The 18,958-nt window shown below is 28.6% G+C and overlaps 1 protein-coding gene across 1 annotated transcript in view; it reads left to right on the forward strand.

Annotated features, from left to right (window-relative positions):
- The first annotated feature begins 344 nt into the window (after nucleotides 1-344).
- Nucleotides 345-18,958, forward strand: part of LOC129975987 (uncharacterized) — an 86,855-nt gene continuing 68,241 nt past the window's right edge. The window contains exon 1 of the mRNA XM_056089306.1: nucleotides 345-757. Within this exon, the coding sequence (XP_055945281.1) occupies nucleotides 721-757 (37 nt within the window). The 5' untranslated portion in view covers nucleotides 345-720. The remainder of the gene's footprint in view (nucleotides 758-18,958) is intronic.

Consider the following 18,958-nt stretch of genomic DNA (forward strand, 5'->3'; position numbering starts at 1 on the left):
CGAAAGCAAAAAACAAGCAGAGCAACATATAGAGAATTTTGCTCCCTATTTTTTTAGAGACTTGTTTTTGTATAATTATCGTAAACAACGTTGATACTCAATTTTTTTACAAAATTATTTTTTTTTATTCTCACAGACACCGAGGTATTTTTTTAAAATTCTAAATTTAGCAGAATCGAGCCAAGAACAAGACTTGCTCACGGAAATGAGAAACAAACAGGCGAAAATAACTTTCCCTACAATACGAAATAATTTTGCTCCTATCTCATCACTTTCACAGCAAAAAAGAAAAAAAAAATCACCCTTTGGACATTTGGCGCCAAGGAGGCTTATAATTGCCAATTGTGGCAACCCTCGCTTTATCACCTGACAACATGGCGGCGAGGGATATCCTTCAACCTCGTTCGGGATTTGGCGGGTGTTCCATGACGTCAGCGCTCAAGGTTGTACGTCGTAGACGGGGTACCCAGCAGTAAGGAGGAAGGATGGGCTGTATTTTTTTGAAGTTGTTTGTAATTTAGATGTTTATTTGAGAGCTATCTTCGAGTGAACTCATCGCCACCGTTTAGCCGAAAGTCTCCATTGTTTACGTGAATGTGGTCGTTTTCGTGAGGTCCAAATGTTTGACCCTCTCCCCCGCCAGCCGAGGGCTTTTCCCTGTTGCGAACTGGGTTGAAGCTGGGAGAGTCTGTCGGAATTCACCAGGCAGCATCGGTGACTATGCCACGTAGGAAACAAGGCCACAGTAAAGAGAGTGGTGAGTACCCGTTGCATACTTCGCGGCCGAAAGCGTTGCGCTCGCTTCTGTTTATTGTGATTTTTCAAGGGGGACGACTTTTTTTTCTTTCCATCCCGGAAGGACCGTTGGACAGTTAATTCACTTTCAGTGAAAAAGAACTGTAATTAATTTTTAAGGAAATATGTGTGTGAGAATTTTTATAAATAGATATGTCATATTATCAATTCATTTCTGAAATGGAGAAAAAAATGAAATGGTTTTTAAATATATATATATTTAAACTTTTTAAAATTGTTGTTTAATATTGTATTAAAATATTTTTATTTTATAAACACTAACTAGTTTGAATCTTATTTAATTTCAGTTTAATTTATGGGCTATTATTATTTTTTTTTAAATTATTCTGAACATCGAATAAAATTTTTGTTCGATCTTATTCACAATATGAAATTGTATATCTTTTTGCAATATAAATAATAATAAACACAAGATATTGATATATTTGTTAATCAATAGATTTAAACATAATGGATTGGTAGTTCATTCCATATTTTTAGTAAGAATATAAAAAAAAGTTATTCTGTATATGTTATTAATTGTTAAGTATACATTTAGTTACAAAATTCAATAATACAGTTATTCTTATTTAATAGAAATGGATTCGCAAGAATAGTATTCTTGAAAAAATTGTAATAAATCCAGTTTTTATTTGTGTATTTATTTATAAATTTGCTTAATTGAATTGCAGTCTGTAATGCATGTTCAAAATTTGGTATAATAATATTTATATTGCCATGCATTTTTTTAATCGCATACGCGATAATTTTTATAAGTATCGAATTTTCTAAAACCGCATATATTTATTAAATTTCGTAAAATTTGTGATGTCGGAAAATAAAAATAAGAAACTAAGTGCATGAACATTTCTTTTATTTGAAAGATTGGATCGCATATGTTGGACTTAACACTGATATTACATTTATAATCTGATATATATATTTGTTTTTAAAAATCATATAGTTAATTTTTGATTAGCATTAACTCATAAAAATAGAATTCATATGTTTTGAATGATTTTCCAGTAACTTGCAATCATACTGTGCAACGTCCTTATGTTTTGTTAATAAGTAATGAGTGAACGGTCCCCGTTTCCTCGAGCCTGGAATGTTGACGTTATAAATTCATAATCTGCAATGGCAGATATCCAGTTTGAATGAACTTATTTACATCGTAGTGCAATAACAGTCTTCCGATAACTCGATTGTGAAGCGATAATTTTGTCTCCCCTCGTGAATGTTTTGGAAATGTTCAGAAAATCTGGCGCATGTGTACGTTTCAGTAAAGAGATCGATAGAGAACTGAGATCAATTCATAAATGTAAACCCAATTTAAGAATTGCTTAGGCAAATTCTCATCCTTTTTTTCCTTTTCTTTTTTTCAATATTCTTTCCGCTTTTGAAAATAATTTTGACAAACGATTTAAATACGAACTCAGGATTATTTTTATTTTTTTGGAAATTCGTTGTATGCTTTTTTTATTAATTAATTAATTATTATTATTTTGCTAATCTTTTCTTGCGAAAATGTGGCATCATCTTAATTTTTATTCTGTACTTTCTACAATATTTGCAACTGAAATTTGATTTCCATTTAATGGTAAATTTTGTTTGTTTATTTTAATAGAAGCTTTTCTTTTAATATTCAACTCCATTAAAAAAAAAGATTTGCTGTAATTCTTGCATGGTTTTTTTAATTACTTATTTGGAACAGAAAAAAGTGACTGGATATTAATTAAATTTAAAAATTGCAAATATTCTAAAAATAGATTATATCGAAAAAAAATCATTCTTATTTTTTGTTATGATTTCAACTAATTATATTAATTATTTTTGCGAATTATTAGATTAAATCTTTTTAATATTAGATTAAATCTTAATCAAAATATACAAATTAATGAAAAAACTCGGAATACTTTAATTTCGTACAGTTAAGCTTTCATCTGTGAATTCGGTCATTTTGTTCATTTCTTGCGGTATGCCTTAGTCATCACCGAAAATATGCGAAACATTAAGAATTCGCATTAGTAAATTGTAGGAGTTAATGACTTATAGAAAATATATGCTATAACTGATGTCATCTTTATGTAATAAATATTTTTAAACCGCGAACGCTTAACTTTTGAAATGATATACAATTTCAATGAGAATAGCAGTTGTACATCAAACTGACCTTGAAAAGATATAAAACAGTCGTATGACAACAATATTTATAATTTGTTTAGTATCATGTGACCCTCAGTTGGAAAACAACAGTCCCTGATATCGAAACTCCCGAGAGGACTGTAAGCAACATGATTCTACTTAGGGTACCTTCCCCCACATACCTCATCCACCTGCTCCCCCCACATTGACCTTGACTCGTGTTTCCCCTGCAGTGATTATTTCTGCAGGTAGGACTTCCCCCTCGGTAGCGGAGCTCGCGGGAATTGGAGTATTTTTACTTTCTTTTTTTAAATTTGTTTTATTTTTATCCTTTGTGATAGTTCGGAATTTTTTATTTTATTTGCAAATAATGTTTCTCTATTTTTTTTTCATTTGCTGCCTCAAAGAAAAATGATAGATAAATCAGTCAACAACCTGTATTGATACATTTAAAAAGAAGTTATAATTCATATTGCAATTATATATATTTACAATTAAAATTTATATACTTTTTTATTATTTTTATTTTTATTTATTTACATATTTTATATTACAATTTCATATTTTGACATAATTGTAATCCCCTCTTTTTTTTTTAATCAGTTGACCTAGATTTTAGATGTCGTAAACCCCATATTTACTCAAATGAAGATATATTTGTCAGCATACATGAGTGCATCAGTGCTGAAAATAACTGAAACATGTGGAAACATCATGCATACATAAGTGATCAGTGCTGAAACAAGTGGACTAAATTTGCATCTTGAAATTAATAGATTTGCACAGGATATATCTGAAACAAATATTTCCTTTCTTTGCACAATCAAATTATCAGAATATTTTTTAAATAACCACATTTAAATAAGTATTTCTATGCTTAGTAAATTTTCTATGCTTAGCTTCTGGTAAAATGAATAACCATTAAAATTCATTAATTGTGCGTATAAAAAATAATTTGTAACATATGAAAAAAATGTTGTAACGAAAATAAAACCTTTTAATGGGATCTATATATCTGGTAATATTCTAGTGTCAGTGGGATAATAAAGGACCCATAGTGATTTTGAAAGTTGCAGATTCGAGACAAGATTCCTGTGGATATCCTTTTTTCTAGGAATCTGTAATTCTTTCATTCTTAGCCACCTCGTTTGCAAATTATAGAAATAGTTTCGGAAAATTGTTTGTAAGTAATAAAGCTTCAATAAATAGAATCCAAAAAATTATTAATCATTTTTTAAATATGAAAATTTTTCATGCCAGTAGCTTTTGATTTCACTAAAATCGCTGTAAGATAAGCAGTTTGTTTAACTAAGCAGTCGCTGTTTAACTAAGCAGTTTGTATAAATATTATGCACTTTTTGAATTTAAATACAATCATTTCAAAAAGTAAATACGAGCTTATAAAAAGAACAAATACGAGTTAAATGAGCGTAATGTAAATTTTTTTTAAAGTTTTCTTTTACACTACTTGTTACGTGAACTATGCAACGTGAAATCACCCAAAAATGATAGGAATGGCTAATAAAATGGATAATATCTATAAAAAAACGCCCTGTAATCGAAAATATTTATTAATTTTTTTTCTTGATTTGAGTTACTAATAGTCTGCTTTACTTAAATTTTCTACAGTCGGTTTATAAGCGAATCGTAACTTATCCAAAATAAAGAGCTGATATCAGTAAAAGAAAAAAAAAATCAATTATGGGTCTTTTCCGTTTACTTTTACGTTTTGGAACAATATACATCAATTGTCCTTGGATAATTCTAAATTATCTAATGAATTCATTAGAATACTAATATTCTAATGAATATTAGTATATTATCTTCAATTATTCCGCATCTGCTAATTTTCTGTTAAAGAGCCCAAATCGCTTGTCGTATTTATTACTATTTTTTAATACTACAAGATCAGAACACTGGTTTTGAGATATATTTATTTTCTGGAAACATTACAAAAAATCTAATACTGCTTTTTTTGCAAATGAATCGTAACATTATAAATAGCCTACTATGCATCTGATTAGAATTGGTTCAATCTTATAAAACCAAACTGCACTTTAAGATCTATTTAGCAAAAATAAATCCAAATTCTTAAGAACAAGACATCGAGCTATTAGATTTTGATAGATTAGTGTCGTCGAATTCGTCATATGACGTGAGCATCTCGTAGATTAATTCTTATGTTTGGAAAAAAATTCCAAATAATACATTCCTAATAATCTAGAATCTGTAATCAAATGTTAATTAAATAGATTCGTATTATTTTCTTACTGGTTCTGTTTTTGAATCAAACTCCGAGAGGTGTCTCGAAAAGTAACTATTGATTCTCCTATGGTTATTCTGGTTAAGTTTTACGTCTTCTCGTATGTTCACATCTTCCCATATCGTTCGTTGTCCAGGCATTCCATGTCAGCGTTTGACAACAGGTCTCCAGGAGAATGGAAACGAAACTGCTTGGGGCCATGGACGAAACCAATTTTTTTTTAAAGAACGAGACAGGTAAAGCAAGTGGTCATCCCCTCGTAAAATCTGAAAATGACCTTCTTGGACTTGCCTCCCCTCCCCATCCAACAGAACCGTTGAATAGAAAGTACATCAGTTACTATGGTTCGTTGAAGTGACAGCAAATAGTTTCTGTTTGCAGTGTAGGCTGTGCAAAGAAACCCACGAAAAGTGAATTGAGCATCGGTTTTAAAAAATTATATTTAATACGCTAAGATGTCTTGAATTTTGACCTTTAGACTTGACGGTATTAGAAGGGGGAGAGACCATGAAGAAGATATTTGTAACGAGATTTTGTTCCGATGATTTTGGTAGAAACTTTTATGCATTTTTTTATTTCATTAAATTTCTATAACTTTACAAGGAATGGTTTTCGAATTATGGTAAAATATCTCTGTAATATATTCTCTGTCATTTTCTGTTAGTTTCTGTACATAGAATTGACTATAGGATTAACATTCAAGATTTTTTTATAATTAGCTGTGCTTAACACTAATAATTTTGAGAAAAAAAAACTAAAACATAAAAAACAATTAAAAAAAATTAAAGCTGTAGAATCCATGTTCATTTCAGAAAGGGGGGGGGAAGCGTTAATTGTTTGTACATTAACCATAAGTGAGTTTACAGAACACAGCCAATTGGACATTCTGCATCTGTTCTCCTTACATTCGAATCGGAATTTCGATCAATATATTCGATTCAATTAATCTCTCTATATAATTAATCTCTCTAATGATTGTTGATTCAAATTCTTCAAGGAGCTAAATATTTTGATATAAAATTCAAGCTATTACGTTTTCATGTTATCCCGTTACACATGTCCCATATTCTATGACAGTAAATACATGACTCAGAAAGAGTGAAATTCGTGAGTAATTTTTTAATTACATATATAATTAATATGGTAATGAGCTATTTGAATTTTTTTCAATAAAAATAAAAGCCAGGGAAGTATTGAAAAATGATTAATAATTTATTAGAAATATTGATGATTAATTAAAAATATGAGTGAGTAGTTTTAATATTTAAGCCAGTGAGAAACGCCACTATTCCTTCCAACATTTGATTTTTCTTCTTTTATTTATTTATTTATTATTATTATTATTACTATTTTGGCTCTTTCTTTCTTTGTTAGTGTGTTATGGCTCGTGGAGAAAAATTTTCTCCACTTTTAAGCCTACACAATTGCTTTAAAATTAATGTAATGTACATAATTGAAGATAGATTTGCTTAAAGTCGCTGTGCTTTGAAATCGTTTGTATAAATAGAAAGATGTTTTTTTTTTTTTTTTTTTTTTTTCCCTATAGAAATTCTAATGTTTAATGTTTAATTTTCCACACAATTGTGTTTACAATAAAAAAAAAAGCGAAGAATATCAGTAGCAAACGATTTTTCTTTTATTATTTATACTATGTGACTTTTATCTTTAATTTATTAAAATACTTATTTTTTATTTTCAGACGCATTATATAATACTTTAAGCTGCAAAATAATTAAAAAAAATTTTTTTACCTTCTTCCGTTTAATGTTACTTAAATATTTTCTTTTTAGAAAAAAATATATTTTAAAATATAATAACTGTAAAAAGAGAGAGAGAGAGAGATTTCACTTAGAGTCTTATGTGTATTTTTATTTTGAATATTTCTTTGTTAATGTTTATTCCATTAAAAATAAACTAAAGTTCAAAATATATTGCGTAATTAATGCATTTTTACTAAAATATTTTACTTTTCTTTCGTAGATTAATAAATCAGTGAGAACGGCGTATCAAAAGCAAGAAGGCGATCGATTATTTTACGCACAAAAACCCACCCTTCCTTTTCCTTGGTATCTATTAATGGATATTTGAAGAGTTTTTCAGAGAAAGGTTCCCATTCTTGCATCCGCTAATGCACTACGAAAGTATCATAATGCATTAATCGTAAGAAAATGGCGGAAATTATACCGTCTAAGAACTCGCCTCATCTTAAGAAATGGATGTTAATTTTAGAAGGTGCTTTCCCGGTAGGGAATTTTTACATGCTGTTAGTGGACCGACCCACTCTTGGGTTTTGGCTGATAAAGTTTAAGACCGAACACAATGACCTTATTTAATAAACACAGGTTTAAAAAATTGTAACAATTATTTGTTTTGCATTAGTTCATCGTTAATCATTGATTAATAAAACTTACAAACTTTTCAATCACTATTTAATTGAAATTCTACCCAAAAACTGAAATATATTTTATTGGAGATATTTTGCAGGGTTCTGAGCAGGTTTGAGAGCCCTGTACTGGATTAATTTGTTGTCCCTTCAGAACCGTAATTTAAAATGTGTGCACCTATAGGCCAACAACAACAACAAAAAAAAAAATGCCTGATAAATAATTTATAATATATTTTTAATATACCTGCTTTATCATTGGCAATGTAGGTCACTTCTGTTACATGCATAGTTTCAAATTTTCTGCCTCTTTTTAAATTTTCTGTTTAAAATTTAATTATCTCGATATAAGTGTTTGAGAACTGAATGCATGTTTATGAAATATAGCAAAATCAATAGATGACTAGTCCTAATCACATGTTTACTTTTAACAGATTTAAAATTATAATTAAACGCATCTTTTGCTCAAAGTTAAGATTAGCGTAATAAAGTGGAAGCCTTTGGAGTACTGTCCAATTGGCTTATCGGATAAAATGGCTGTTCATTTAGAGCTATTGATAGCCTGATGGTATGGAGTCTCGGTTTTAGGGTGTGAAGAGCGTTTCCGCCATCAAATCAGTCGTTGGTCATATGTTCCGATGGCTTGGAAGTTTGGAGGAAGGTGTGCCGGCTCAGGTTTTATCCTCGTCATATGACCATGGTTTCAGTTCACAAGATCTATACCAGAGTAGCCTTAGAATAGGATGTTTATTTAACTAGATGAAGCATTATGTGGTACGATGTGAAAGTTTGGAAAGTGGGACACTGGTTGAGAGGCAGTTCTTCTTATCTGATCATTGCTCAGAATTGCGAAATTCATCTCTAAATGGCACACCATAATGCAACAAAATTGAAGTTTTTGAATTTTAAACTATTATTAGATCATTTAGACAACATTATCTAGCAGTAAAAGTTTTATTCTTTAATTATTTTGTTAAATTTTAATAATTAAATTCTGCAGTTATTCTTTAATTATTTAATCTAGCAGTAAAAGTTTTATTCTTTAATTATTCAATTAAAGAATTACCAATATATTCTTTAATTATTATTTTTTTTTATTTCCATAACATCAGTTGGCATTTAATTATGGCGCTTTTTTATATTACCAGAAAGAATATATTGGTAATTATCTTTTAACTCCATATGGGTATTAATGGATTTCAGACCTACATGTCTTAAATAGTTTTTTTAAAAAAATTTTCACTCCGTGTTAATTTTTTTTCCCCCTTTCGGATTGTTATTTTCGAATTTTCGCTGCAAGAAATTTAAATTCGTTAAATTACTCAGTTCAGAAATTACCATCAACTTTTTATTCTGTATCTTATACAATTTTAACCGAATAGACTTGTTTAAAATTGTATTGATTTTCCCCCCCCAACATCGCTGTTTTCGTTCAGATTTTGTCTGCAATAAAATATTTCATTAGATTAATAAAGTTTTATATTGTTTATTCTAAATGCAATATTTTATTATTGTAGAAGTAACTATTTTTGTTTTAAATAGAATTCGAGAAGTTAAAAAAAAAATGCCGGGTCATAAAATTGGTATAGATAAAAATGTACGCGTTTTTCGCAGTTCAGAATGTTTATTTTTACGATTACAGATTTTTTTAATTTTACGATTACAGATTATATCATATTATTATCATGTAACATATAGTGTCAGTATATTTTGGTTAAAAAATATTTAAACTTATTTGCAAACATCGCAACTAAATAGTGATTTTTAAAAATTAAGGAGTCAAAGGATTAAGGTATTTATTTACCTCTGTTGTTACTACAGTAAAGATTCAAATTTTTTCATCTAAAGTGTAATTGCTTTTCATCACACCATAATTGCTTTTTTTCCCCAAAAAAAATGATTTTGAATGCTTTACTAATTTATTTATAAAGTATTTACTACATTCGATTTAACCCTTTCTAGGGCCGTGGGAAGTATGCTTCCCACCAAATTTATCAATCTTTGTATGAAATTATGTAGATTGGTATAAGTTCTGCCAATTTTTTTAGTAAGTCAGAAACTTAGATGCTTCAGTTCTTTATCTCAGACAAAATGATGTGTCTTGATTTGTTACTTAATTATTAATTAACCAAATTAATTAATTAATCAAATTAAATTTCTCTAATAATAAGCTAAATGAATCCCTTTTCTTATTCTAATTTCAAGCCTAAAAATATTTTAACATAATATTACTAGAAAAAAATGTCCCTTTAAAGGATTAAAGAAGAAAAATTCTCTAAATAAAAAAATTTCAAAATTAATTTCAATTCGAAAAATGAAACTTAAAACATTTTCTTAGATTCTTATAACTCATTAGTATTGATTTACACTACTTTTGTTGAAAAAAAAAAAATCACTCAATATAGGTTAATGTAGATTGATGATTTTCAAAGAACGAATTATGTCCACTAGTTGCATTTCAAGGAATTCCCCCCATTTCTATTCCTGAAACCTCGCAATCAGTTCCGAGAAATCCAACTAAGAAAATTTAATCAGCTTATCGTTCCGAGAGAAACTCTTTTTCATTAGGTATGCTTTTGAGCTGCAGCAGTAGCAACAAGAACAGCAGCAACAACAAAAAATAAGAGAGCTCTCCGAATTCCTTCCCATGTTAAACAAGGGAATTAAAGAAAAACACGCAAGCTCAGAGAAATGCCCGCTTAATAAGAATATCGACCAGTTCCCCTCTCGCGGAGTAAGGGTAGTGTTGGTAAACACTGGTAGGGTTTCTTCCTTTCCTCCTGATCAATAATATTTCTCTCTTCAGCTCACTTCACTCTTGCCCTTTCATCTCCGCGGTTTTGGCATCGTAACGCAGGATACTACTTTTAGTTTTCGTATAGGTAAGGGGCTTAACCATGCCGTTCTTGCTTGTTAGGAGGAGAGATGGTTGCTGTTTCTTTTCTTTCTTGTTTGGGAAGAAGAGACATTTTGTCCAACAAAAATGGGTTTTGTTATAGGAAGCGTCGGGTTTTGTTAGGATTTACGAGGTCTGATGCCCGTTGAATATGTATAAATAGTAAAAATGGATATAAGCGAAGGCTATAATACAGTATCGTAGAAGTTTCTGGAAGGTTATGTCTTTTTACTTGAAGTATCAAACACATGTTACTTACTACTTTAGCTGTATAAGTATGGGGTTCTTGCTTGTTAAGATAAATGCATATTGCTGTTTCTTCTCTTTTTTTTCTTAGAAGAAGAAACATTTTGTTCTGAAGATGAGCAGAAAAGGTAGGTTTTGTTATGAAAAGCATTGGGACTTAAGAGTTAATATCCGAGAATCGCAGATAGTAAAAAAGAGTTAATTTCATGTATACAAATACTATCATAATAATAACAGATTTATATATGTTTAGTCCATTACATCTATTTAAAATTTTGGGGCATGTTTTGTTTTTGTTAGTTTTGAAGTCATCGTAAAAATAATCTATATTCAAGTAACTATTTTCAGTTTTTAAATTTTCGAAGATTTCTGTCTCTCTCTTAAAGCTATATTCACAAACTATGCTATTTCTCATTCATTTATCTTTTAAATTAGCTGGGGGGAAAAATTCATTTTTTATACCAACAACAAATCAACGAATTGAAGCTACGCATCTTAATTACTTGTTTGTTTTAACTGTGGTAGTTCTATTATTTTGGTTTGTTTTAATTCTAATGATTTTTTTTTATCAAAACCATTATGAAATATGTACTTGAACTAGGTACAAATCAAAACCTTTCTATTTTGTTGCGCAGGAAAGCATACCAAAAATATGTTAGTAAAACATATAGATAGACTAGTATTATAATCCGTTTAAACAAAATATAAATTAAGCTTAATCAGCTATTCAATGTTTGACATGAAAGTAAATTTTTTAATATCTTTTTCAAAAAATACCTATATATAATCTGAACATTTTTTTTCCTTCAAAAATTGCATTAAATGGAAAATATTAAAGAACAAAACATATGCGGATTTCGTGGATGGAGATATCTGACAATGGTATGAAACTTATCCATTGATTCATGAATTTATTTAATCTTCTGTTCTATTTACACTATTTGGAACAATTACTGTTTCAATCCATATAAAAACATAAAAGGAACACAAGAAACTTAAAACGATTAAAATAATTTCTATTAAACTGCTTTAATTTAAATCTCAAATTCTCTAATACGATGTGCGAGTGAAAACATGTTGTTATATGCTAAAGGATTCACATTCTGAAGTACAGAAATCATAAATTAAGTCAATATAAAGCTACGTGTATAATTTTTGATATACATTGATGTAAAAAAAACTAAGATACCCTCAAGGTACGCGTATAATAACACAACAAAACATTCTTATAAAGTACTAGTATATTGTACACTAGTTTGAGTTTTCTATTACCTTTATGTAATATTTCGCAATCCTCCAGGTAGCTTGCCTTTCGCGAAAACAAAAGATAAACGTGCGTAAGAGCACCTGTAGAAAGTATCTTGACAAAAGAAATGTGAATGTAGATGTGGCATTGTTAAATGCAATTTTTTATAAAGTTGAAGAGTAAATCATGTCTAAAAAGGAAACTGCAGATCTGATCTAGAAGCTGACGTGCTGCTGTTGCCACTACTAAATTTAATTACACGCTTGCTGTTTTGATATGCAAGTCCGTTTACCTGCGTTGACCATTAGATAATGAATTCTATTCTGTGCATGGCGCAATCTCCGAAAAGTTCTTTTCTGTATCCCCAGCTTCTGGTGGAACGTGAACATTGCATTTTTGCTCACTAACAGTGTACGTGTTCGAGAATGTGTCACATTTATTTTTTTTCTTTTCATTCCATTCGTCTTGGTTTTCCTGCTTCGTCATTCTCGAGTCGAATCAAATTAAATTTAAAAAAAGAACATTCTGACGAATAAATAGTTCTTCTCGAACACCATTGTAATGGTAGAGGCAATAACCATGCCTATTTTTTTTTTTTTTTTTTTTTTTTTTTTCAAGTTGAGAGATAAACTATATCTCTTTGCGTAATAAATTCGCAAACAAGAATCGTTTGCTGGTTCTGCCAGTTGACGTCACTGATTGTTGTGTGAAAAAAGAAAAATTGAGATTGAGCATTTGGCTGCGTAGTGGATCTGTTTCCGTTACTCGACTGATAAAGACGAGACATAGCGTCTCCAGTCGAACGCAATAAATGGCTGACTTCACATTCGTAAACATGATGATTAAGATAGCATTCGGTACCCTTGATAAAACATCAACGAATGAATTATCCGAAATTTTTTTTATTTGATTTTCTCTACCTGTTGGATGATGAGGGCAAAGGTTGGAACATTTTCTGCGAAACCATGGAAATACAGGGAGGGATTTTCCAGCTCGCCCTATCTTGAGGCGAAAAGTTACTGAGGACGATTGGGTATTTTGTAAACAGTTGAACCTTGGAATTTGAGCCTTCGTTCTTTTTGTATCTTCTTCATTTTGTGGTTGTAAATCGAGTTTAAAATTAATTTATATATTTTTTTTGTTAGATTACGAAGTCGACTTTTTCTGCTAACAAACGAGATTTCTTTTTGATGTAATATTTAATTTCTCAAAGTTTTTTTTTTTTAGTTATTAATTCCATTCGAAATTTTTATCTTTTTTTTTAAACTAATGGCAGTTTTTCAATTATCGAATGATTTTTTCTTATTTTCGTAAATTAAACCACGAAAATAAGAACTTTTTTTTTTTACCTAGTATTAAATTTGAAAATAACAATTATCATATTTAGTCTTAGCTTTGAGTTAATTATGCTTTGTTTTCATTCATGGCTTCTTATACGGCGGTCATTTTCAGTCCGTTTTGATTTATCAATGTCATTCTTTGTCTACAAAATTAGTAACCGACTTCATTTCCGGCACATATGGGTCACATCGAATGTTCTTTATTTCCGGTATTTCCATATTCTTATCACAGGCAAATAGTAAGCGATGTGTGTCATTAAACAGATATTTAGCTTTTTGTTTAGCGTAACATTTTATTACGTTTGAGTGATTTCTAACGAAAATTATTCTGAATTCATTTGATATAGTGATCGTAATGTTTCGTTTCTTTTCAAATTATTGCTGAATTTCTTTGAATGTGCCGATCTTCATTTCATGCTTGGTGCAGGGATTTCTTAATATTTAATGAATTACAAATGTAACAGTGTGTTTAATTATCTTAGTGTTATAGTGTTAGGTTATAATTTTATTCTCTTTTTTTTGTAACTGAGATTTTTTTTAGCAAATTATGTGCAGTTAGATAGCATGCGCCATGATGTTTGTCACGTGATTGTGAAAACAAATGAATCGACTTCATTCTGTCTGTATAATGACATGATGTTATAAGTTTATACTTGAAAAATTATAAAATTATCAAATTTATAAATTTATAAAATTTCCATTTGTTTTTAAGTATTTGCTATTCGAGTCATTGGGATTTATGAAGTAATCTTTTGTGTTTGTCGTATTAAATCAAATTTTAATTCGATTTTTGATTATTCTAAATTTTCGCCCCATAAGTTTTTTTCCTCCAGTTTTTCAAAAAAATGGCTTTCTAAAATAAATTTACGAAAGCGTAAGATTAATTACAATGTGTAAATGCTTTATACCTACCGAGAAAAAAAAACACAATCAACTTGTATGTGCCAGATATTCCAATTTCGACACATTGTATTAGGCTAAGTTTGGCTAAATATAATCCTTGTGCTACAAATAATAATAATAACTTTTCAGACCATCGAGCCTCTAGATACCAAAGTTGGCATGTAGTTACTACTTGCGCCGCAAATATTTATTAAGAAAAGATTTTTTTTTTCAAAATTTTAATTAAAAATTAATTGGAATTTTTATAAGAACTTCGCAGAATAATATTTGCACATAAATCATATTTACACCGCTTTTAAAATTCAAAGAATAAAGTTAGTTGCGATACCAATTTTTTGTTAAATTTTCCTTTCTAATTTTTAAAAATATTTTTATTTTATGACAATATTTTTTATTGTTTTAGTAATTGGATTTTTACAAACTTGCATTATATTTTACGTTTTTATCTGCGTGTGATCTAGTTATATAATTAAGAGTAAATTTAAAAAATAAAATTAAGATAAATTAATCAAGTCTAAAACATTAACATGCTACTTTGTGTCAGACTAAAGGTGAGAATCTATTAAAAAATTTTTAATGATGCAATCCACAAAATTTAAATTACTCATATCTCTACTAATAATAAAGATGTATATATACATACTGTGCATATGGGGTTTTACAGATAAGATCGTTTGATCTAAAGCTGTGTAGACTTATCATATATTTATTTTAGAAGATGTAATGTGCACCTCGAAGTGGATTTTTTGAAATTTCAATTAAAAATTTAATTAATAAAAAATTGAGCGTCAGTTCGGCATTTTACCGTTACAACTTCCGAAAATATTACAGCACAAATATAATTTTTAAATTCAGAAAATTATTTTTTAAATTTACCAATTTTTTTATCTATATTTTATTATACATTTAAATGAAATTTTGTAAATATTTTAAGCATTCTTTAAAACAATATATTTTATTGAAGTGAAATTCAAATAGTTTTCATTATATTAATAACAACAGTGCAACGAAAACTAATATTTCATCTTGGCGTTTTCCACCATCGTTGATTCAAAATATGAAGAAAAGAAGAAGAAGATTTTTTTTTTCCATGTTTAATAAGATATACTTTTAATAAAAACGTTAAGATTATGTTATACTTATAATGAATGCTTGACTTCAGAATTATGCAATGGTGTTGAACAGATTGGTGTAAGGTTTTTAATATAATATGAATTATATATGCATCACAATCTGAAGTTTAAAAGAATTTTCCAGAAGATGTCATTGAGGCCAAGTTACATAAAATGTTTAAAATTTTTAGCAACCATTAATCCCTGTGTAAATAAATAAAAGCCTTAATAAAAGCTATTCTAATATGATGTCCTACAAAATGTAGTGATGTAAAACATAAAATTATCTAATTTGCCTCTTTCATTTCGCCCACTGACCTTAAGACCTTGGACTGCTTTTATTGCATGTAAACAAACGAGTTTATCCTTCAAGGTAGGTAAGAACAGTGCCTTGGTTTCTGTGGTACTGTTTTCAAAAAAAGACTATTTAAATTTGCCGATTGTTACTAGTTAAGATTCTCTTCGATAGATATACTCACAAAATTATAATAAAAATAATAAAAAAAGTGTTAACATTTCAGGACCCTGGAACTTGAATTTTCAGAGCTTAAAACCGTTTTTTTTTTAATGAATGTATTAAAAAAAATGGAATTTCTGGATTTTAATTATTTTCTACGTTTCAATTTTTAATTTATAATTCTTTATTGTAAATTTTCTAGAAGTGTGTAATCTGTTTTCCTCATAAATTCGAATGCATCCATTCATGTCAAAGTTTAATTAAATTAACGAATTAACTTATCACAAAGCTCTACAACTTTTATAAGAGGAAATTGTCATCGAGAACACACAAGTACGCAAAATTTAAAATTTTTAGACATTATAAAGTAAATGAAAAAATAATTGAATAATCTTATCTTTATAAACATGAAACAAATTGAATATGTGTAAAAATATGTTTTTCTGAACTTCCATCCAATTCGTTATAAATTATGGAATAAGAGCAAAATAAAATGATTGGAATAGTTTTATAACTATTAGTGATTATAATCTGGAATAGATAGTCACATTACTATGGCTTAATTTTCTCAAGCTGAACGTAATGCAATATTGCTGATTGATTTTAGTCAAAGGTCTTCATTATTTATCTATTGCTATTTTATAAAGTAGGGAGCATTATTCAGTGTATTACCTGATGATAATATTATAAATGTTATTTCAGACTAAACTTGTGATAGCTGTATTATATATATATTTTAAAAAATGAATAATGCTTAGTTATTAGAAAGAAGTTCATGCCTCCCCCACCCCCCTTTTCACCAATAAATCCATTTTTACTGAGTTTTATTGAAGGGAAAAAAAAAAAAAAAAGAAAGAAAGAAAAGGGAAGAAATATTCTTGAATATCGTCAAAAGCTCAAATAGTCAAGAGTTTGAAACTATCGCCAAACACTAGAACCGAATGAAGAGGCTACAAAAAAGTTTCTGAAATCTGAATAATTAACAACATGCAGGTATTGCAGCCACTGTTGGCCTTATTTCTCTAAAATTAGATTTTTGAAATCTGGTGATTCAAGCCAAATTCACAAATGTTTTGAAAAAATTCGTCGCATAAAAATATTAAAAGTTCTATCGTTTCAACTGTATATTATGTCTTTTTTATTTAATAACTACATAAAAAGGGTGAACTTATGGAAACAAAATAAGGGTGGTTGCTCTGAAAGGTAAGGAACGCAGATTTCCTCGTCCATTTGATAAATTGGACTAATGTAGTTCCGTTAACTTCTATAAATCATATAATCTTTGTTTTGATAATTTTATGTAGCTAGCGAATGGCAACGTTATAAAAACAAACATCCTTCGAATAAAAATATTCCTAGAACAATACTATTGGGAAAAGGCCTTCTTAGAATAATAATATTTTAAAAATGAAAGTGTTTTTTGAAAAGTTATTCTTTAACAGAAGAAAATAATGTTTTTTGATGTAACAAACGCTCCAGCTCCGCGCTCTGCTGTAGCATCTTAATTTTCTAGGTGTTTCAAGTCTTGTTTTTGATGAAAGTTAAACGAACATGATCATCTAGTGACCATATTAGCTGTATTTGCCATTCTATACTTAGATATTTTGGTATATAAATTGGGAAAATCAGTATATAAGTGCAAAATATCCCGAAATCTAGTGATCAACTTATTAAATGAATTCGAATATTTTTTCGAATAGTATGAAATTAAATATATAAAAGTGTCGCAAAATAAGTATGGAAAAACATCTAATTTAAATGATTTAAACGAATTTTTTTTTAATGGAACTTTTTATATTTTGCTACGTATAGCTTAACAGTGACATTCGCCATTGATATCTTAAAATTGTTATTGCTATTAAATGACATTTTATTATGATACAACTCAACTTTAAGTTTTATTTTACGCTGTAAAAAGTTAATAATTTTTTTATGTGAGTTCTAGGTAGCTTTTTAAAACTGCTACATGAAAGATGCAGGTGCTCAAACGAAATAACCAAGCGTGGGTTCTGTAATGGATTTAAGAACTATCATATGGGTAGATCTTCTTTTGAAACAAATCGTCTCATTCGTAAAAAAAAATTTCACTGTTTACATTTTTATAAAAAGGAATAGAATATCAGCTTTTTCCTTGATGGGCATTCAAAATTATTTTATTAAATACTAGAATATTATTTATAGAGAATCATAATTATTTTTTTAAAGTTTGGAAAAAAAAGAAAAGCTTTGTTTTTATGATGAAAAATGCGAGTCCAGAATCAAATTTTGTTCTTTAATTACAAGAATAACATAATAGATATAGACAGGATGCTTTTTTTATAGAAATCTTAAGGAAATACGAATTAAAATTTTTTTTAAATATTCTATTCAGCGAAATGCATAATAATTTTTGTTCGAAGTTCCGTTTCGTATATAACTGCTATATTCGTATTTTTTTTAAATATAATACTTATAAGGTAGGCTGGCTAGGTAAAAATTTATTTTGGCTCCATTTTCTTTGAAATGGCCTATCACTGCCATATTCCATTAATACAAAATTTTAAAAATTTCGCATAATCTCTTGAAGTTGTATGCTGATATCTTTGATTATATAATCTTGATACACATGATAAAAAAAAAAAAAACTGATACTTTTTCCCCTCTATTTGCAAAGATTGTCTCTTACATGAAGAAAATACAATAAATGCCAATATACGAAACATAAATTTTTAATAAATTATTATCTATTATGTGTTGTATAAATTGATTAAATTTTCTGAACTTCAATTCGGGATGCTGATTAGTAGGAAAAATAAGAGAGGGGGGGGGGTCTTGAAATTTATCCAAAAAATAAATTTAAGAAAATTTAAAATAATGTGAAATTAATTTATTTAAAGGAGATTTTAACTGTTAAGCCGTAACATCGTAACAGAAAAATATTTTCTGGCTCAATTAGCCTTATTTTTTTTTTTTTTTTCAAATTTATTTTTTAGCAGGCTTGATTTACAGGCAAAAAATGCATTGAATTTTTTCGCAGTACACTTGAATATAAATTCTAAAATTAAAGCAATGAAAAATAGTATAGTAAAAAATACTTGAGTATATTTTTAATTACAATAACATTTATTCGAATTTAATATTTTCGAAAATTAAGGAAGGAATAGTTTAGAAATTTATAGTATTGCTAAGCTTA

Source organism: Argiope bruennichi, chromosome 7 (assembly GCF_947563725.1).
Source record: "Argiope bruennichi chromosome 7, qqArgBrue1.1, whole genome shotgun sequence".
Lineage (NCBI taxonomy): Eukaryota > Metazoa > Arthropoda > Arachnida > Araneae > Araneidae > Argiope > Argiope bruennichi.